This window comes from Ursus arctos, unplaced genomic scaffold (genome assembly GCF_023065955.2).
Source record: "Ursus arctos isolate Adak ecotype North America unplaced genomic scaffold, UrsArc2.0 scaffold_5, whole genome shotgun sequence".
In the NCBI taxonomy this organism is placed as follows: Eukaryota; Metazoa; Chordata; class Mammalia; order Carnivora; family Ursidae; genus Ursus; species Ursus arctos.
This window is the reverse complement of record NW_026623067.1, coordinates 20,314,600-20,336,309: the sequence shown is the minus strand read 5'-3', so window position 1 is coordinate 20,336,309 and position 21,710 is coordinate 20,314,600. Positions and strand designations below refer to the sequence as shown.

General features: G+C 44.5%; 1 protein-coding gene across 1 annotated transcript in view; it reads right to left on the bottom strand.

Moving 5' to 3' along the window:
* Window positions 1-9,200: 9,200 nt before the first annotated feature.
* The window catches only part of HSD17B4 (hydroxysteroid 17-beta dehydrogenase 4), an 86,554-nt gene continuing 74,044 nt past the window's right edge, over window positions 9,201-21,710 (bottom strand). The window contains exons 23-24 of the mRNA XM_026507818.4: window positions 17,132-17,259; window positions 9,201-9,860 (exon numbers count right to left, since the gene is read on the bottom strand). Of these exons, the coding sequence (XP_026363603.2) occupies window positions 9,771-9,860; window positions 17,132-17,259 (218 nt within the window). The 3' untranslated portion in view covers window positions 9,201-9,770. The remainder of the gene's footprint in view (window positions 9,861-17,131; window positions 17,260-21,710) is intronic.

Here is a 21,710-nt window from a genome sequence, read left to right as displayed (position 1 = left end):
GCTTGGTATTTTCATTGCAACAATGAACATAAATGACAATGAACATAAATTTTTTCACACTCGCCAGTTAGTTCATTTTTCACAAGTGGACATACACAGGAAGATGTTTCTTACCGGAATCCATGAATTTGGAATTCCAAAATTCCAGAATACTAGCACCTCACAATCCCAAGTGGGTGTATTTCTTGTCTGATGGCGTCTTTCTTATTTTAAAGTGCTTTCTTTAATCTTCTTTAATGTACTCTTTCTCCTTTTCTTTCCATTGTTCACAACTGTAAAGTTTTAAAATGAATGTCCATACGCATTGACTCTGTGATGTTTGTTATAAAAGCCTGCAAATTTTTAATGGAATCATTATAAAAAATTCTGCTTGTTAAACCCAAGTGCAAGTATAGATACATTAATATTTTAAGTGGAAAGTCCTGTCAGGGCAACGTGCCACATAGACTTAGGAGTTGAGCGGGCTGAGTTTGACTCCTGGAACCACTACATCCTAACTCTGGGACTTTTGCAAAGTTTCCTCTCTGGGGAAAAAATGAATAAATAAATAAAGATGAAAATTGCACATAACTCACAGGAATAAAATGCGATAATGTGTGTGGGCACCAGTCTGAGGGATAAGGCAGCACTTCACAGCAATGAGGCACAAAAACTACCTGTGTCCACATCCCAGGTCTGCCACTTGACAGCAACAGGATGGTGAGCAAGTGATTTAACCTCCCCAAACCTGTCTCCTCATCGTTGTAATGGGGGTAATGATATCATCTACCTCACGGCTTGTGACGACTGGCTGGGAGGAGACTTGTAAAGCCCTTGGCATGCAGTGCTACAGATGGGAGGGAACTTGGACCCTGGGTCCCTTCCCCGGCATCCTCTCTGCAAGGGCCCTCAGGTCTTCCAACGCACGTTTCTCCCTACCTTGGCATCCTGTGGCCCAGGAGGAAGGAGAAAAGCCCTGTAACCTAGACGCTGAATCCTCTCAGGGAGAGAAGTGTCTTTGTTGAGGCACAGACATCCACTGAAACCCCGGTGAGCTGTGGAAAGAAACACTCCAATGGCCTGGTTGAGAAAGGAGCCGAAAGTTGTGTATGACGAAGTGGGACAGCGTGGAGCTTCTGGGGACATGGGAGGTGAGCAGGGCAGACGTGAGAGGAGCTGGCCCATACGGAACTTTCCAGTGGTGGGAAGGCCCACGGCACTTCTGAGAACCAGAGTGTCTGGTGTACGCCATAGGGAGCCCACTGGGTAAGCTGTAAGGTAAGCCCTTGATGTTAATCCAGGCGCTTCCGTGTTGGCCTGCTACACATAATGACCTTGAGTGTATGTGGTTTGGAATGAATGCTGCCCCACATCTGGTTTCAGGGCCGTGACACAAGAAAAGGAATGGCTGAGTGAGGGGAGATGAGAGATGATAAGCCGAAAGAATCAGCCATTAAAATCCCCCAAGAATACTTGGGCACATTGGTAGGGACCCTGGATTTCTCACTATAAGGACAGGAACTCTGGATTTACTTATTAAATGATTGGTGACCGAGAGGGTTGGAAAACTTGGGCCCGACCACCTTCACCCACCAAGAGTGCTAACAGCTTGATGGTGCCATTTGCACCACCGGCTTTTAACTGGACATACGTATGATTCTTACTTGAGAAAGTGAAATACTTGATTTCAAAGCCACGTTGGAAATTTAATGCTCATAGAGTCCTAAAATCTTAAAGCTAGAAGACCTCCCCGCAATGACCTAGTCTAAGCTCTTAACAGCTTGGAAACCGGCCTGGAGAACAGTACGCGCAGTCCTCAGAGCACGTGCTAGCAGCCAGTGGACTGGAGTTCTCAACCAAGGGCAGCCATTCTCCGCCTTATCGTTGGGCTGGTTGTTTCATGTCAGAAAGGGTATAAAAATGAGTCGGAGTGTGTGTTTAAGATGGCTCAAGAAACCAGGGGGCTATGACTAGCTGCCCACAGATGTTCTAGAGCAGAGATGTTATTCATAATCTCTTTCTTTCAACTACACCAATCAACTCTGTCAACGCGTTACTGTATCAGGTAACTTGGATAACAAACTAATGTCCTTTTGAGGATAAAATACCATGATGAAACTCATTCTTGGACCTAGAAAAGTGAAATTAAGTATGAAAACAGGCCCATTTGATTATCAGTACTTCTAAAGTTTTCATTTGCTTTTCTGTGTCTTGAACTGATTTTCTGGTGAGTTGAAATAAAGTGAACCCAAATTTAGAAAATCCAATGCTTCTACAAAGAATACAAAACTCTGGGAAATTTTTGTTGCTACAGTCTAATTATTGAATGAGTGTTTAAATTAATTGTCACTGAATTTATGAAATGCAAATCAACGAAACATTTTAATCAACTTAAGTTGGAGATTTTAAACCAGGGATTTTCACAAAATGGCTGCATGATAAAATCATACATACTCCCTCAGCAATGCAACATGTTTGTAACAATCATATTTTCACTTTCAAGATACACAAAGACCAAGATGAGCTACTGTATAGAACTTGAAATTAATAGACCATGTCTTATGCCTCTGTCTTTCTAATAGTTAGAGCTATAAACCTAATTAAATTCAGGAGAAAATGTGACTGTCAACTATAAGATTTTATCAGGAAAAGACAAATGATATTTGTTTGGATATTGGAGGCGGCGTGATGGTCCAGAAGAGAGGAGTCCCTGAGGTATTGTAAAAAGGCAGTTAGGGGATGGAATTTTAATACATAAAGGAACTAGAGGAGATAAGCTAGGGGCACATTTTCAACTATGCAAGGAAAGTCAGAAATAAAAATGTCAGAGGGACGCAGCACATTTTCAACTGCGCAAGGAAAGTCAGAAATAAAAATGTCAGAGGGACGCCTGGGTGGTTCAGTCAGTTAAGCGCCTGCCTTTGGGCTCAGGTCATGATCCCGGGGTCCTGGGATTGAGTCCCACATCGGGCTCCTCGCTCAGCAGGAAGCCTGCTTCTACCTCTCCCTCTGTCCCTCTCCCCCTGCATGTGCTCTGTCTCTCTCTCTCTGACAAATAAATAAAATCTTTAAAAAAATATTCTCATCACAACAAAAAATTATTTAAAAAAAAGAAATAAAAAATGTCAGAGATAAAGGGGCTTCTCTCGTCCATGTAATTCTGCAACGCCCAGCCTTCTCCTATTTCTGCTTTAGAAAATTTTCTATAATGCCAAAGTTACAGAGTATGAGTACTGCCGGCGTTATAGAAACAGCACTCCTCAGGGCCCCACTCCCCTTAATTAAGGGGTCTAAGACAAATCAGATGATCTGCAGAAGGTAGGGATGGAGAGGTGTGTTTAGAGGTATTGCTTCAAGTGCATTGCAGAATAAACACGAAGTAGGAGTGGGTGACCTTGTTTCTTGGTCTGGTGCTCATACCTCTCCCAGTAGGACCTGGCACAACTCATTGTCTTATCAGAGGTTCATGCCCAACTGCCAAATGGGTTGGAGTTTGTTTTGTTTTTTGTTTTTATGTAGGCTACAGGCCCAACCTGGGGCTTGCACTCTCCACCCCGAGATCAAGCGTTGAATGCTCTACCACTGAGCCAGCCAGGTGCCCCCAAATGGGTTTTTTTCAATGGCAACTCCAAAGACTTAAAAACTGACAGTTCACAGGTGGGGAAACGCAGATTTCTTTTTTTTTTTATTTTATTATTACTTTTTAAGTAATCTCTACACCCAACGTGGGGTTCGAACTTATAACAAGATCGAGTCGCGCACTCCTCCAAATGAGCCAGCCAGGTGCCTCAAAATATGTATTTCTTAAACAACTCATAGGCAAATGTTTATTCTCTAATTGATTAAAAAACGCAATTGAAGTTAAACTTGAGAAGCCATGGAACATCTGCTAAAGAGGAGGAATTTCTCTAAATGATAATGTCTTAAGATAACAGTCACAGTAAAATCGCGTGCACTCCTTCAATGTAATTAGCTCCGTAACATCAGATCGTCTCTCTTCCTTGTTCACATCTGAATCTCCACTGCCCAGTACACATTAGGAGTCCAGTGAATAGTCCTTGACTGAGGATCCATCCGTTAATGGTCTTGAAAATTGTTGTTTGGGAATCCATATGGTCATACATAGCAAAAACCACATAGCTGGCATTGCTCCCATATTAGGCTGACAGACGAAGAGCAAGGGGAGATGATGTGATCCAGTGTGCCCTCACTCCCCTCCACAGGCCAAGAAAATGGAGTAAGTACTCTGAACTAGGCAGGAGTAAAAGAAGAGAGGCCTATTTTGACAGGGGACAGCAGGTGAGAACGTAGGGGCACCAACACTCCAACCTCTCATCTCCCAATCGGAACTCAAAGGTAAAGCACCCTCTACTCTCACAGTTCACGTGTCCCCCCCTTGGAACATGGGCAAAGGTGGTGGCTCACTTTGGACTGAGGCTTGGTTGCCACTGGGCCCAGCTTCCGGTGGTTATTCAAGAAGGCCAAAGATTCGAGTCAAACACACAACACTACTCATTTTCTCTGGATGCAGTCTGTGAAAAGGACGGTATGTTGCGATAAGGTTCCCACTCCCGGTCAGACACAAGGGGCCCGCTCGTCCCAGACGTAGACTGCATAGCTCCTAATTCCCTCCCACCGCCACCTCATTGGAATCAGACGACTAAGGCTTACGGCTTCGATTGCTTTTCCTTGCTTGGCGATACAAACGTAGTAACGCTAGGAATGAAAGCGCCGATGCAGTCAGCACGCACAGACTTGTGTCCGGCCGTCACTTTTGGTTTTCGTACGGTAAAACTCAGCATTGTAGACGTACTGACACCTGGCCTCCCTGCCTCGCCTCCCAGAGAGGGACACGCACACAGGGCACCTGTAAAGGACTGGCCTAAAGCCGCTCTTACCCATGTGACCCCATAAGTCCACTCCTGCAAGTTTTAATCGAAGAAGAGTCAGAGTCAGGGCAATGTCCGCAACACTACTGTGTACACGGTGTGGTGGTTCCGAAATGTTGATGGGGATGAAAAGGGAAGATCCAGGTGACACCTGAGTTGGTTTGGAAAACTGGGTACACACTGGGGCCACTCAGCGCTATGGTGACCGCACCGCATGGGCTGGTAAGAGTACATGGGTAACCCCATGTGCGTGGCCATTTTAACTGTCCTGGGGTGGCAGTGGGAGAGGGTCTTGCATACTTTTCTAAGTGTTTACAGCAAATAAGGATGGCAGTTTTAAATACTGTTTTCCTTTCTTTCTTTTTTAGAAAGAGAGAGCGTGAAGGTGCTGGGAGTGGCAGAGGGAGAGAGAGAGAGAGAGAGAGAGAGAATCCCAAGAAGACTCCCCACTGAGTGTGGAGCCCAACGCGGGGCTTGATCTCATGACCCTGAGATCATGACCTGAGCTAAAATCAAGAGGCAGTTGCTTAACCAACTGAGCCACGAGGTGCCCCTTAAATATTGTTTTCCTAACCAGCACTCAACATCTATCCCCCAAAACCCACTCTACAGGCCAAATCCAACTCCCAGCCTGTTTTTGTACGAGTTTTTACATTTTTTGCAAAGCTGTTTAAAAAAAAAAAAAAAGATGCCACAGAGACCGTATGTGGCCTGCAAAGCCTAAAATATTTACTGTCTGGGCCTTTAAAGAACAGGCTTGATGAGGGACACTTGGGTGGCTCAGTGGGTTAAGCGTCTGCCTTCGGCTCAGGTCATGATCCCAGGGTCCTGGGATCGAGCCCTGAGTTGGGCTCCCTGCTCAGCGGGGAGTCTTCTTCTCCCTCTGCCTCTCCCCACTTGTGCTCCCTCTCTCTCTGGCAAATAAATTAAATAAATTGCTGAGCCCCGATTTCACCCATCATTGTTCTTGACTGAGTGCCCGGTACCGTCAAAAGATAGGAAGGAAAACAGAAGTGCTCAAACTCCCTTCAAACGACACTCAGGTGACGTGGTACTTTTTAGTACCTGCTTCAATTTTATATTTTCTTCCCTGTGACCTCCAGAAACGTCCCCCCCTCCCAACCAGTGCTGCCCCCCAAACACACAGCTCTACTTGTCTATTTTGTTATTCTCGCCAGCTGTTGAACAGTCAATCCCCCTCAAGATGGGTTCTGGACAAGGCTCTACACAGCTCTTCTGTGGGTAAATTTTGAACTTTAGTGCCTTGACATTTTATCCCCTCAGGTATCTTTTCTCATTTTTAAGCCATGTGAACCCTGATATCTCAGTGTCACTTACTAGGCAACTTCACGCCAACATACTGCATATACCTGTAATGTAAATCTAATTCCATTTTTAGCCAAGGCTTGCAATTTTTCTTTTCTGCCCACTTATGGGTTTTTTAAAAGTGCGGTTTTTTTTCTTTCCTCTCCCCTCTTAGATAGCTTCGTCCACACTGACCTAAAATGCTCTGCTCTTCAGAAAATCACTCTCCATAATGTTCAGGTTTTGAGATTTCTCGACGTCAGAATTTCTCAGCAGAGCTGGGTTACCGTTTAATTTTGCTCCTCTATTTGTTGGCCTGATTCAATATAAAAATCTGCTTTCTCAGATTGTTCGCTTTAAACTAGCTAAGCCAAATTCTGTGAGAAGTCAGAGACTGTTCTCGCCGTGTTAGGAACAGCTTTATGCAGGTGTGCATTTGGGAGGCTTAAGGATAGAGAGGAGTTTACCAGGTGATGAAGTTAAAAAAGCAAGTTGGGGGAGATGAGAGCTAAGGAGCATTTGTGGTGGACCATTGTGATTTGGGTCCCCGTATTCTCGACGTCCTTGGATATCACACCCGATTAGCTCTCGGGATAAGAAGTTCGGATGCTAACGGGGCAGCCCCGAGACTGCTGTCCTTAGAAAGGTTTGCTTGCAAGGCTGGCCCTCAGCTGGCATCTGGGAACTTACGTTTCAGGCAGATTCCCCTCATTCCCTCCCCGAGGAGAGTGGCTCCCTGTTCCCAAACTGTACCGATGGGGTTTAGGCTACATACCTGCTTTCCCTCATGAGTCTAGAATTTTGGTATGTGCTCTGACAAGAGAGGAATGGGTTGTGTGACCAGCCTCTCAGTTAAAACCTTGGATGCGGGGTCTTAGTAGATGTTTTACACGTTTTCCCAATTTGAGCCTGGGGGAATTAGGTGTGACTCTGTGGGGAAAGAAGTCTTGAGAGCTTGTACCTGATTTCCTCTGGACCTCGCTCCGTGCGACCTTCTCCTTTTCCTGGTTTTGCTTGGTATCATTTTGATAGAATAAATCATATGAGTATGACACTATGCTGAGTCTCGTGAGTCCTCCCAGCAAACCATCCAAACCAAGGGAGTCTGAGGGAGCTCCAACACGCTATGCTCAGCTATACTTTTGGGCCTTGATACACACAGGCCGATCAGCATGTCCAACATCTCTATGGCGATGACTCAAGGATTGGCTTCTAACTCAAGCACAGCTGGTGAGACTAGACGAGGCCTTCACTGGGGCTTCTGAGAGCACCCAGGGTTCTTTATCCTGCTGGCTGACTTGGAATGGGATGCTGAGGCTGCACCTGTTGGTTGCCTTCTTGTGACCAAACAGGAATGACCTGGTGTTGCGAGGGAGGGTGCCACATGGAGTTTGCAGATAAAACAGCTGGAGAGATGACAAGGAACTGGGCCAGGATCACAGTGAATTGCTTGATGGTCAAAAATAAATTTATCCTTCTAGAGGTTTCTTCAGTGATGCGGGAAAGTTGTGTTATGCCAATTTGAACTGGTTTTATTATTTGCCACCGCAACAAGAATCCCAGCTGATGGGACATGGGACCACGCCAGAGCCTGACAGGAAGGCGACCGAGCTGCGGGTGGGAGAGGGGGATTACGGAGGGATCGGGGCTAAGACACAGACTCAGAGCAACCAGCACCCTGGTGATGGCTGAAGACAGGACAGTGGGTGAAACCAATCCAGGAAGAAAATGTCTAGCAAAAAGGGAGGAGGGCTGAAACTTCGATCGATAATCCTGAAAAGTTAGAGAGATAGAGGAAATTATAAAAGAGACAAGTAGAAGACAGGGAGATTAACCCACAGGTTCACTAAGACGTCAATACCTTTCTCACTGGAGGATAAAAGGGAAGAAAAGAATTAAGGAGGCTGGTGCAATCAACAATATGGAAATTACAGAAAAGATTAAGAAGCATGGGGATTAAGAAGCCGCTAAATCTGAAAACCAGTAGCTCTCTGACCTTTAAGACTGACAGAGATAGGTTAGTAAGATAATTAAAACATCTTTCTTAATATGTTTGAAGCATCTAGGGTATATATTCAACACTCGCATTAGTGTGGGGCATTTGATTAATTTTAATATGCTATTTCTGCTTGGAAGGACACAAAGCTCTTCCAAGCTCAACAGGAGCAACAGCTATTATAAAAGACCAGCGGTAAAAGACTGCTACTTTAAAAACAAATTCAAGTTCTAGAACAATAAATCACTCTAAATTAGTTAATTTTATGACAGCTTGCAGAGAGCATGAGGCTAAGGCATAACTGCCAAATATGTAACCTTCCTTCTATGCCTTCTACGTACCCTGCTCCTCCATGAGGTCAACCGCAATGCATTAAGGCACTCCTCCATGCGCCACCACTGCGTAAATATTCCATTTCTACGTTTCTGAGACGTTTCCTTTGATCCCTGAGCTCTACTTCCCTCCGTCTTGCTCCCTGAAGCCAAGTGCCAGGCACGCTCCCAGAAGCCTTCCTCGGGACGAAGACAGTCCCCCGCAGCGGCTGAGCAAATCATCCACGGACGGAGCCACTGAGCCACGCTCCAGGAACCAACCTGCAGCTCAGCCCCACGTCATGGTCCCTCTGCAGGGCGTAATCAGTGACAAGTTCGCTCAGGGCAATGCTGAAGGACCATCCCCGAAGGATCGAAGGATCGGCCTTGTGGTAAGTGCATCCACCACAGCCAAACGTCTCCTGTGCCTCCTCTGTTTACCACCCCCCCAGGTGTCAGTCCCAAGGACACCTCCAAATACAGTTCTTACCCATAGATCTCCATCTCGCAGTCTGTCTCCCAGGGAACTGAGCCTGTAACAGCCCCCCCACGCACACATGGCCCCCTCAGGGGTGCTCTATGAGTGGCATTCACTCCTTCCCTGACTTTAGCACCCCCCTTGCCGGTCGCCTCGGCAGCCAACCCGTCAAAAGGGCATCCATCTCCTCAGCCCACATCACCTGAGCTGCATGGCGGGGAAAATACTAGCATGACAGTACCTGCTAGTCACATCTTTATGATTCGAGATTAGTGATTAAACAAGAAAACTCGGTGTTTACAGGCATTATATGAAAATAAAGGACTTCCAGCAAAACAGAAGGGAGAAGAAAGAAAACTATTTGGGAATATAAAGACCGTTGTCCTCCCTTAAAGCAGGACACTGTTACAGCAAAGTACATGTATGTTAAAACTGGGCTATCAGTAAGTTAGAGCCCAGAAAATAACAAAACAAAGTGTAAAAGACTTCAAAGTGGCCTTTCTTCAACTAATTTTCCTTTCCACTTACAAATGCTATCACAATTCTAAAGACTTGCATGACAATTTTTTATCATGAAGATAGAGCTCTAAGAACAGAAAGATATTACGAGCTGGCTTACAGTTTCTCGTAAAAAGAATGATAACGTGAAAAATTAGTAAAAAATTAAAATTTCAGAAGTTATCTAAAACCTGAAGATGGTAAGCAGCTTCCCCTGTATCTTAGTTTTGATCACTTTTGCTTAATCAGTTTTGCATATCTAGGTGAAGAAAGTATTTAATTTTTCTGTTCTTATTCATAATGTAGTATGTCCTTCAGAGCTTGGCATAGTCTTTAAGAATCATCTGAAGTTTCTGGCTCAGCATGATGTTTCCTCTGGCCTTCAGTCTGCCACTAAAGAATGCCTGGAAAGGAGAGAGGAAAAAAAGAGTGCCAGACTTTATCACGTTATATTTCATTTCTTTTTTAAAAAGATCACTGGTCACGCTGAATACAATTGAGATAACAACTCTGGACAACAAAGGCAACTTTTATCCAGCAACGAACTTGAATGAATAGATAGCACCCATATTTTTAGATATCTAAGGGGGAAAAAGCGTCTTTTGGAAAACCACAGAACAATCTGTCTGAACTAACAGACTTGTGAATTTCTGCTTCGAGCCCCCCTTGGATGTCAGTCTATATTCTTAAACGTGATTTTGGGACCCTACAAATAAAAGGCTTTGCTGTATTCCTAACAATAAAAATATTCATGACACCTTCGTGATACAGAAAGCCACGTACTGACAAAATCAGGTCGCGTCACAAAGTAGCAGATCAACCCCATGCTGTCGCCTCAGAAGGGCTGGGTTAAGATCCAGGCTCTGCCACTCACGAGCAAGGGGAGCTGGGCAAATTCCTTCACCTCCCTGAGCTGCGGCCCCTCACGTCCAAGACACAGGCATGACAAGAGACCTGAATAATGCGTTCTGCTGCTGAGCGTGCAATGTGCGGCAGGAGCGTGTTAACCTCGCCATTATCACCACGCCAGGCCTTGCGCGGTCCAGCTCCAGAACCACCTCTCTAACCCCACCCGATGCACACACTTGTGCGAGTCACTTAAGATTCCCCTCAGGTCAGCTTCCCTCAATAAAAACAAAACCAAAACCAAACCAAAACAAAAAAACCCATCACAGTTTATGTAGCTGATAAAACAGTATGTGGAATACAAAGCGAAAAAGAGGTCCCAAGATTTTTCGATAGGTTGAAAAAAGCCCTAATAGCCATGACGAATACAACTTGTCATCACAAAGCAGCCCTGCAAATCTGATCTCACTCCGTACGCACAGCCAGGAGCTAGCAGCGGGTACGCGGGCACGCGGGGCCCATCTATGTGCCGCCGGCGGACAGCGGGGCGGACTGCGGGTCCCAGAGCTTCCCTCACCTGCTCCAGCGGAAGGGGGACCAGGCCTCGCACTCCAACACTGCCCCCGCCTGGCACCGAGCGGCAACTTAATCTTCGAAGCAAATCCTCATCAACCGCAGAAGAAGCAAACACTCATTAAACTTCTTGGCCCGGCAGAAAGAAAACGAGACCTCATTCAATCGGGATCAAGTGCCAGGAGTTCAAACGGGAGACTGCAAGTTGAAGACTGAGACTGCTTTCGCTGTGCAGTTACGGACACTGCGCTCCCAAGCCCCCAGGGGGGTCCGGACGGACACCTGCCCGCTCAGTACCAGCTCCGAGAGCAACGTCAACCTCGGATGAGAACACCGAACCCCCGGAAGTAAATCCACCACAACCAACATGCCACGGTTGTCACGGACTGGAAGGGCTGCGTACGTGGATCTGTATGCCTATCTATTTCCCGAGGGCAGGTTCCTAGAGAAGAAACTACTGAATCACGACATTTCTGAAATAAGCTTCCTGACCGTGCTTCTGTATCACTAGCTTCCAAATCACCGCGCTCTGCAGCAAATTCACGGGCACGGGAAGGACTACTTAAATTTTTCGAGGCAAATATGGTGACAGCGGTCACACACATCTTTTGTTTGGACCTAACTACTTAATAAATCGGACCGCTGGGTATTCCTTTTGGCCTAGGAGTGCCAGGCAAAAAGTACTGAGACTGTAAGTTGCCATAAAGGAAGAAAGTCTGCCGCAGAGCCTTCCAGAAAGACTCTTCCAAATGTATATTCCCTGAAACTACAATGTGAATTCTCTTACCCAACTTTAACTAATAATCTTTGAAAATGTGAGGCAAGATGACATCCTTTAATTTGCATTTTGTGGATACTGGGAAAAATTAGTAGTTTTTCTTAGGCATGTGAGTCACTTCTATTTCTTTACCAATTACTGGCTCATATCTTTTGCCCGCTTTTTTGTATTTAGTGCTTTCCAGAATTTTGCAAAGGTTATCGATACCACTATACCATGTATCATCGTTCTCTTTATTGTTTCCCCCAGGCTTATGGGAATATCTTACAGAGTCTGACATGCTGAAGTTTCCAATTTCTACATGGCCTAAATTGCTGCTGTTGAGCTTCTGTTCCTTATTTTTATCCTTGCTTTAATCTCCTCAAGTATTACTAAGTGTCCACAGTATGCCAGGTAATATCCTTGGCAGGAAACAGACATCGCCCTCTGTTCTCATGAAGCTAACATTATAGTAGGGGGGTCAGAAAATAAAGTGTAAACAAGTAATTAAGACCTGTTATCAACGCTATGAAGGAGAAAATGAGATGCTCTCAGAGACTATAACAGAAAGGAACTACTTTGGGTGAACTGAAGCCAGCTACCCAAAAAGCTGGGGGACAAATTCCAGAAAAGGCAAAGACACAGACACCAAAGGAGTCAAAGATGATGGGAAGAAATTGCAAGAAAGGACAATGGGAACGGAGTCAGCATTCTAAGAGGGGAGGCAAGCGGTGAGGGCTGAAGCTAGAAACACTGGCAAGAAAATCGTCAGGTAGGACACGATAATTTGATCCACGTCCGAAAGGAAATCTTAGAGATGTTCTCAGGTGAGGTGACCTCTAATCGAACTTACATTTTTTAAAGGATTACTCTGGATCCTAGGGGCGAGGCAAGGATGGGAGCAGCAAAGGAAGGCTGCTGCTGAAAGCCAGCGGAGATGCTGGGGGCTTGGATCATGGTGGTATCTCTAGTGATGAGAAGGAGAGGATGAATGTAAGATATATTCTGGAAAAATATTCTGGAAAAAGATCAGGCAGAATTAAGGATAAAAAGAATACAGACGTCTAGGAAGAAGCCAAGACAATTCTTACGTTACCAAGCATATTAACTTCCGTAGATAGACAGTGGTGCCATTTACTGAGGTGGAAAAGACTAGGGGAGAAAGGAAATCATGACTTCTATCTTAGACATGGTCAGTGGGAGATGCCAGTATGACCTGGCATCAGAGACGTCAGGTGCAGAATTGCTTCCATCACTACAAAGCTCAGAGAAGATGACTAGGTCAGGCATTCACAGGTCTGTGAGCTGTCAACACATACAAGACTTTAAACACCATAGGACGGATGAACGCACAGGTGGAAAGACTGTTATTCATAGAAGAGCCCTGAAATGAGTCCTGAGAAGAGGCATCAAATTTAACGGTTGGGGTGGAAGAAGGAGGCCCTGAAGGAGATTAAGAAAAGCCAAAGGCAGAGACACAACAGGAGAATATGGTGTCAAAAAAACCAAGGAGTGAAATTATTTCAAGGAGTTGAGTTGAATGTTACCCAAAGGTTGAATAAGACACAGAGAACTATCCATTGGGTGGTAGAGTGGAAGTCATCGGTGAGCTTCATAAGAACAGCATCAGTGGCGTGGTGGATGTGGAAGTCAGGGAAGAGGGGGCAGAAGAGCAGAGTGAAGACCGAACACTTAAGCCTCTCTTGCCCAACAAAGGGGCCACTAGCACATGGAATGTGATGAGTCCTGGCTGAGATGTGCTGACAGTGTAAAACGGACCCTGGACTTAGTTTTTTAAAAAAGGATATAAAAAAAAAAAGCCTGGGGGCTCAGTCAGTGAAGCGTCTGCCTTCGGCTCAGGTCATGATCTCGGGGTTCTGGGATGGAGCGCCGTATCAGGCTCCCTGCTCAGTGGGGAGTCTGCTTCTCCCTCTCCCTCTGCCTCTCCCCCTGTTCGTGCTCTCTCTCAAACAAATAGATAAAATCTTTTTAAAAAAAAGGATATAAAATATCTCATTAATGCTTTTCTACTGATTACAGGTTGAAATGATAATTGGCTATACTGGGTTAAAAAAAATGAATTATTAAAACCTATTTCACCAGTTTCTTTTTAACAGTTTTTTTTACCATGATATGGCATGCTGGATGGGGACTGGATATCCAAAGAGGGTGTTGGCTTTAAAATAGAGATGTCCGCTCGCCTGTGACTGCGGGAGACTGGCGCGGTGGGACAGGAGAGACTGGTGGGGAAAGGACAGGAGAGGAGAGAAGCATCAGGGACTGGAACAGAAGAGAAGGGACCAGTCTCTGACGGGAAGGGTGAGAATTCCTTCACATAAGTCAAGGGAAGAAAAGGAGACGGGGCAGGTGCTGCGAGAACAGACCTGGTGATGGACTGGCCAACGTTTTCATCTGAAAATCTTTTTCCAATGAAGCAAGTAAGGCCATCAGGCAAAAACGAAAGAGAGGCAGGTGTGTGGGAGCTTTAAGAAAACAAGTATGAAAGAGTCATCACAGACGAGAGGACTGGAAGCTGGCTGGAGAACCAGAGTCAGACCGCTGGACAGCAAGTAGAGACCGTGTGAGGCTTGGGATCCAGAACTTCGAAGGAAGCCAATCGGTCTGGTTGGGAGGCTTTTCACCCCGTTCACCTATTCAGGGACGGATGTAAAGATGGCGGAGTGTGGGGTTCAAACAGTGGAGTCTTCCAGGCAAGTGTGGTAAGAGACAGAAGGGAGGGGAGCGTATTTTCAGGGGATATGATGCGAGTGGACCACGGAGTCTGACGAGGGAGAGAAGCCAAGACACACAGGAGCTAGAGGCTAGAAAGTGGGTGTGTCCGCAAACGGGAGGCCTCTGTGAAGCTTCACCATATGAGCAGGAATAAGAGAACAAGTGAACAGAACGATACGTGAGGGTGCTGGGGAACAGTGATGTTTTGTAAGTTCTACACTTTATGCTGCTAAGAAGGACTAAAATGGACGGGGAATGGCGTGAAGGATAATCAGAAGTGAGACGAATGAACTAGGAGTCACTTGTTGGAGAAGCCATTTTCAGGAATCATAAAGGAAGCCACCGAGGTGGACAAGAGTTGGTGGCGGAGAGGAAAAGACTATACCGCCTAGGAGAAACTGAGGACTGAAGACGGGTGACAGCAGACTTCTGAGGCAGGGGAGAAGGTAAGAGAGCCAAATGACTAGACAAACTCTGATATCAATTAGAATTTCTCAAAGGATTATCATTAAGAATAAATACCCAGATTAGTGCAGTTGTTAAAGCGTCTGCCTTCGGCTCAGGGCGTGATCCCGGCATTCCGGGATCAAGCCCCACATCAGGCTCCTCCGCTATGAGTCTGCTTCTTCCTCTCCCACTCCCCCTGCTTGTGTTCCCTCTCTCGCTGGCTGTCTCTCTGTCACATAAATAAATAAAATCTTTAAAAAAAAAAAAAAAAGAATAAATACCCAGATTTTCATCAAGTTTTTGCTTCTGCTTTTATTTTTTACATTTAATTCCATTCCATTGGGTAGTGACTTAGGTATGTGGAAAGACGAAACTACTACCATTTCCTATGCGACTGCCCAGGGCCACTCACTAAATAATCCACTCACCCCTGCCCCCAAAGGTCTCTCATCCTACATTTAATCTTTATATATAGGCATCTCAAATACAACATGTCTAAAAAAGAACTCTTCACTGCCCACTCTCTGCCCTGAAGTCCATTTTCCATTCAGCAGCCAGAATGACCTTTAACTCATGCCACCGCTCAATGGCTTCCTACCACAGGCGAGACCCCGAAGGCCCGTGCACGCTAGCCCTTCCCCTGTCTCCCATCACCTCCTGCTTGGTTCCCCCTGTTCACGTGACCCCAGTCTTCACCATTCCAGTGCTCCAATAAGCCCAGCTCCTCCTACCCCCACACGGGGTTTCCTTGGCCTCACGGCTCCACCCCTTGCGGTGGTCAGTGCTCTCTCAGGCCTTTTTGGACAAGCCCATCTGAAACCCTTCCTCTAGCCCATCACACTCTAATCCAGGGGCTGGCAAACCACAACCCGAGGGCCAAACTGATCTGCTGCATTTCAGCGAAAGCAGTTTTACTAGCACACGGCCCCACTCATCTGTCTCCCTATTATCTGTGGCTGCTTCGACTCTACGACGGCAGGACTGCACACGTGCAATGGAGACCTTCGGGACCACAGAGCCGAGAACGTTCACTAGGCGACCCCTCACAGAAAAAGTGTGCCAAGCAGGGCTCCAACCTACTGCTCTGCCTGATTCTTCTTCATCCCCGAAATCAGATTTACTCCCCACTCCCCTCTAGAACTAAGCTCAGAAAGTGTGGTCACGGTCTTGTTCCGCCACACCAAACACCCCAATCACAGTAAGTGCTGAATACATTTCTGCGAAGGAATCAGCTGAGGTCACCTGGGGCCAAGCACTGTATCAAGCTCTTCATATATGTTATCAGACTGAGTGAAACTGGCCTTTGGGATTATTACAATTATTGTCTTAACTTTACCAATGAGAAAATCAAGATTGAGAGAGGAAGTGGCAGAGCTTAGATTCAAACTCAGGTCTATCTGATGTCAAAGGTCCTACTTTTAATACTGTACTACTTGACTATCTTTTTAAATTAGTCCTTCTTTCCAGGAAAACTATACTCTCTCACGTATTCAATGGCTCTGTTCCCTGTAAACGTGCATGGTTGTCTTCAAACAAGCTTTCCTTGTTAGGGAAGTCACTGGTACTCCACAGTTTGGGTTGGGATTATCAACAACTTCTTTTTTCAGTGATATCTTCTAGTTGGGTTTGCTGCTGCATGAAAGCGATTTTTTTTTTAATAATTATCGAGCATGCAACCACTAGCTCGAAGTCCTTCATTCTAAGAATCAGTAGTTGATTCTTTTGGGATTTCTCGCTACATAATCGGGTTTCAAAGTAACAAGGGTGTCTCCTTCATTCTAATTGGTACATCAGTTTAATTTTGTGTATTTGTGGACTGGCCAAAAGCTTCAGAACAACATTCACAAAAAATGGTCAGAGAGCACACTCCTATCCTCATCATTATTTTCCATGGAAAACCCTCTTAGTGTCTCCCCTTAAGTAAGACACCGGCTCTTACTGGCCTATCCTTCTATTTCCAGTTTTCAATGATGATCGTTAAGACAAGTTCTTAATCTTCTACATCGGGAATGAATTTCAAATTTTAGGAAGTATCTACTAATAAATGGTTTTTCACCTCCGAACTAATGGCAGATTATATTTAAAGGTCTAGGTGTGGGTTTTATATTGTTTTACTCAAGACTGAAGAAGAAATTCCGTTTTACAGGGGGTTATGTGGAACTACACTAAAAATAGTTATGAGCTGTCAACCCAGACTCCCCTGAGTCTCCTTCACAGTGGTAAGAAACTTGTCTCGTAAGTCAGCATTTGGGAAGCAGCTAAAAACTACAACAGTCAAACAGGAAGCGAAGATGATGAGTGGGCATGTCAGGACATTACCTTCTGAGGGTCAAGCTTGCCCAGGACCACTTCCATGAAATCTTCATCTGAAAGGGTGAAGGTGGCGTCAGCAGAGCCTTTTGCAGGGCCTTCATACACTTTTCCAGAACCGCTTTTTAGGTCTATAGCTGTCAAGAGCAGGAAGAGAGCAACGTGTATTTTTTTTGTTCACAATAGAGAGTAAAACAAACCAACCGAAATGCAAACATTTTTATAGTTTCCAAGTTCATGTGGTGCTTTCGACATTTTATGTTATCCATCCTTTAGAAAAATTTAGAAAATCTTTTATTTTTCAAGATGTCTTTTTATAAAGAAGTTGTTGAAAACAGTCAAATCAAGGACACCTGGCTGGCTCAGTCGGTAGAGCGTGCGATTCGACCAATAAAATTACTTAAAAATAAAATCCTTGAAAAAAAATAGATCAATAGTTTCACCTCAGTGAAGAAGTTTATACAACAGAGACATTTTAAATGTTAACTAATGTAGAATAATGTAACGAAGTTAAGTTGTTGGACGTTACATGGTTAAGGCCTTTAGGTTCAAATGTAGACACTATACTCAACAAAGAAGGAAAGCCCAATTTTGTTTTATTTTATTTTATTTTATTTACTTATTTATTTTGAGAGAGAGTATGTGAGCAGGGGGTGGGAGTGAAAGGGCAGAGGGAGAGGAAAAGAGAGAACCTCAAGCAAGCTCCATGCCTAGCACGGAGCCCAACACAGGACTCGATCTCAAGACACTGAGATCATGACCTGAGCCGAAATCAAGAGTTGGAGGCTCAACTAACGGAGCCACCCAGGTGCCCAAAAGCCGAATTTTAAAACAGGTGCATGTTGGCTGGGTTGGGGGAAGGAAACACATACTCTAGTCACCTTTCAAATACCTGCTTTCATCAAACGTTCTGTCATGGATAGCAAGACAGTCAAAACAGATTTGTAAAAATGTTCTAATAGTTTGTTGCACTTACAATTCATAAAATATTTATTGCCCTCACTGTTGCAAATAAACATTAAAATCAGCTTCTTTTCCCTTAACTGTTTCTGACAGAAGTATTAAGCATCCCAGAAGTAGGCTGCGGAACTGGGAAAGCTATGAAAACTCACATTCGTGGCTCTCTCTGTATCATTTAGGGAGCAGGATGCCGCAGCTACATGTTAGAAAGTTTAAACCGTCTCAACATGTGACGGAGACCAGTCCTCCACTCCTCTAGCGTCAGCCTCTGGAGGGCGCTCTCTCTCTTGCTACAGGGAAGGAGCTACAACCGCAACGCTGCCCCTTGACAGTGTGTAGAGAACTCCCAGTTGAGGGCCACGGAGAAGCTACGCATGCGTGAGGAAAAGCCACAGCGCTTAACCACATGCTGCTTAACTGAGACTTGCTCCGGAGAGAAAATTAAATCACTCCAACTCTCTGAGAGAACAGAATTTTGCCAACGAAGGTAAAACAGTAGTAGCCTGACGATAATGGTTATGTTGGGAAGGAGAAGGGCAATTTCTTGCTTCGTATACTTCATTCACTCACTTCACTGCAGGGTTTCTACCACGGGTGTCAGACGATAAGCCAGGTACTAAAGTCAGGTGTGCGGGAGCAAAGGCTCTGTTCTTACTGGCACTCACCCAGTACATGTGTTTGCATGTAAGGCTTGCAGCGTTGAAAAGAAAGAAAGAGAGAAAAAGGGAGGGAAGGAGGGAGTCAGGAAGGCTGGGGAAGTAAAGGGAGAGAGGAAGGAAAGCCTCTAAATTCTAAAAAGCAAACCTCTGGCGTTCAACAGACAACCTTCATGATTTTAATTCTTCATAAGTAAGTCTGAAGTCCACACGACCTGCTCAGGCGTGGAGGTGGACCGCACACATCTTAACACACATGTGCGACTGAGTCTCTGAGCTGATGGGGGCTCGTCGCTCTCTGCCTGTCCTCACTCCCCCTGGTTCTCTGTGCAGCTCCCCAGCCCTGACTCTTGCAAAGCAGTAAAACTTCCTTCTGTGGAAAGCTAGTAACTAGGGTTGATGACAGAAAAGAGAGCTAAGAAAGAGAAGGTTCTTAGCCAGAACACAGGAAGTGGGGGTAAAGGAGTGGAACTGCCAATCCCAGGGTAGCTCAGGTCACGGTCTACTGCATGGCTCGTGCGGGAGCCTCATCACCCATCACCATCACCTTGAGTTTACAGACAACGGTAAGGTCATGGCTAATCTTACTGAAATGAAGAAACAGATTGTATATATTTTCTCTTACTGGTAGAAATGATCTTAAAAGCTTTGTGACTGATGTGAGCTCTGTATATATAATCATTAAGGCTCTGAAAGAATCCATTAAAATTTCCGTTGTACTTTACAGCATTTAATAGGGGAGGGGTGTTAGATGAGAACAGGGCATCTGGAAATTTGGGGACCTCTGACAGTCTTGAGATATATGTACCTTAGAAATCACAAAGGGGTATCACAGGAGAAAGCAGTTAACTTTACTGATGCCTCCTTTCCTTAAGATGATAAATTCTTTACTGAAACAAGAATGTCTTGTGTTTGTATCCCCCACATTTCCTTGAATAGAAAGTACTTAGAAACTATTTGTTAATCAATGATAAGGAAAGCACAGAGAAGAAGCACTTCTATTAAAAAAAAAAATAGTAACAACAACAAAAGGAAAACTTAAATTAAAAATAAAGATTTCTTTTAAATCACACCGTGAAGGACACGATACTTTTGTGCCGTTCCTGGCAAAAACTCAAACTCAATCTAATAATCATGACGTAGAAAATATCTGGGCTCTACTCTTCAAATATGTCAAGGTCCCAAAAAGCAAAAGCAGACTGAGGAACTCATCCAGATTAAAGGGCTAACGCGACTTAACGATGAAATGCATTATCTGATCCCAAATGGACCCCAGGCAGTTCTTTCTTTTTCTTTCTTCATTTCTATTATTATTATTATTATTATTATTATTATTATTATTATTACTATTAGTATTCTTCGGCTATCAAGGACATTAGTGGGACAACTGGAGAAACAGTAAGGTCTGCTGATTAAATAATACTGTGTCAATGTTACTTTCCTGATATTGATAATGGTTTTATGAATAGATAACAGAAAATCTTTGCTTTTAGGAGACGCTACTGGAGTATCTGGGAATAAAGGGACACTGTATCTGCAAGTTACTCTCAAATCTTCAGAAAAATGATTCTAAGATATATGACGAAAAGAAAATAGTAAAGAATATGGAATAAAATCATCATTTGGAGAAACTGGGTGAAGACAGACACAAGTTTTCTGCGTTATTCTTGCCACTTTTAAGTCTGAAATCATTTCAAAATACAAAAACTACAAAAAGAAGTTATTAAGATGAATAACACCCACAGCAAGATGGAAAGCGCTAGCAGTTTCAAGCGACTATGTGTGTGAATGCGCACGGGCACGCAGGCAAGGGCTAAGCTGTGACACGGGAAGCAGCCACCACCACGAAGGAAATGGAGCTGAAGTAGGCACCGCTCCAATACACAGTCCCCCTCCCGCCCCGGACACCGTATTTCTTTCCAAAGGTCATCTTTTAAGACTTTTCTGTAAATCCATGATCCCAATCCGTATGTGGAACCAGTGCCCGTAAGGTTTGGTTTCTATCACAGCTGAGAAACCCGAAAAGGTGAAGTAATTTGACCGGTAGAAGATGAGCGCGGCCCCAGGAGCTAATAGGTTCTAATGACCAACTGGTATGTCCTCCAGGATGAATGTACTCTGCTCTTAAAAGAACGCCCGTTGCCAGATCTGTATATATCCTTCTACATTCTAGCCAATCTCCAAGATCCAAAACAAATGACCTCTAACATTTAAAGAACGTCTTTGTCCAGTCATCGTCACATAAGGCATAACAGATGTCTGGATCTGGTCCAAATATGTAGACTTGGCTTTACACAATTAATTTCAGTATATATTTTTTAAACCCAAATAACTTCATTACTTAACTAGCAATATTCAAGCAATACTGCATAGTATAAATGTTCTATATAAATTCTAACTCCAATTATGTTCCTAATAATGGAAAAGACTACAAATACACGAAAAGACACTCAATTTCCTTTAGGGGAAGAAACAACCAAACTGTTCAGTGCCAACCAGCTTAAACCTATCATCCTAAGGAAAATGGAACATATTTTTACCCAGTAGCACTGTGTCATGACTACACAAAAATAAATCTGTCTTCATCAAAAGTTTCAGTTGTATGGCTATTTTACAGCCACTGGATACAATCGAACAACTGATAGATGCTTACTTGGAGACGGGGTAATATTCAAGCCTAGAGTTACGATAAATTGCATATTTAAGATTCATGGGCCACATTCTAAGATGCTCACTTTATGTAGAGACAAATGGAAATGCTGGAGCCATGAGCTGAGAGCAGATACTCTTGCAGGATCAACAGGAGTTTCCCTTCATCTTCTTCCTGCCCGCCATGACGCACACCAGCAAAGCTAACGCTCTGAGTTCCAACTACCATTTCCGCGAGCATGGTTTCCAAGTCTTTCTCCTGACCGAGAGTCTATCCCACGTTCCAGGCCCACCGTTTCCACCCCCTAGTCCAGATCTCAGTC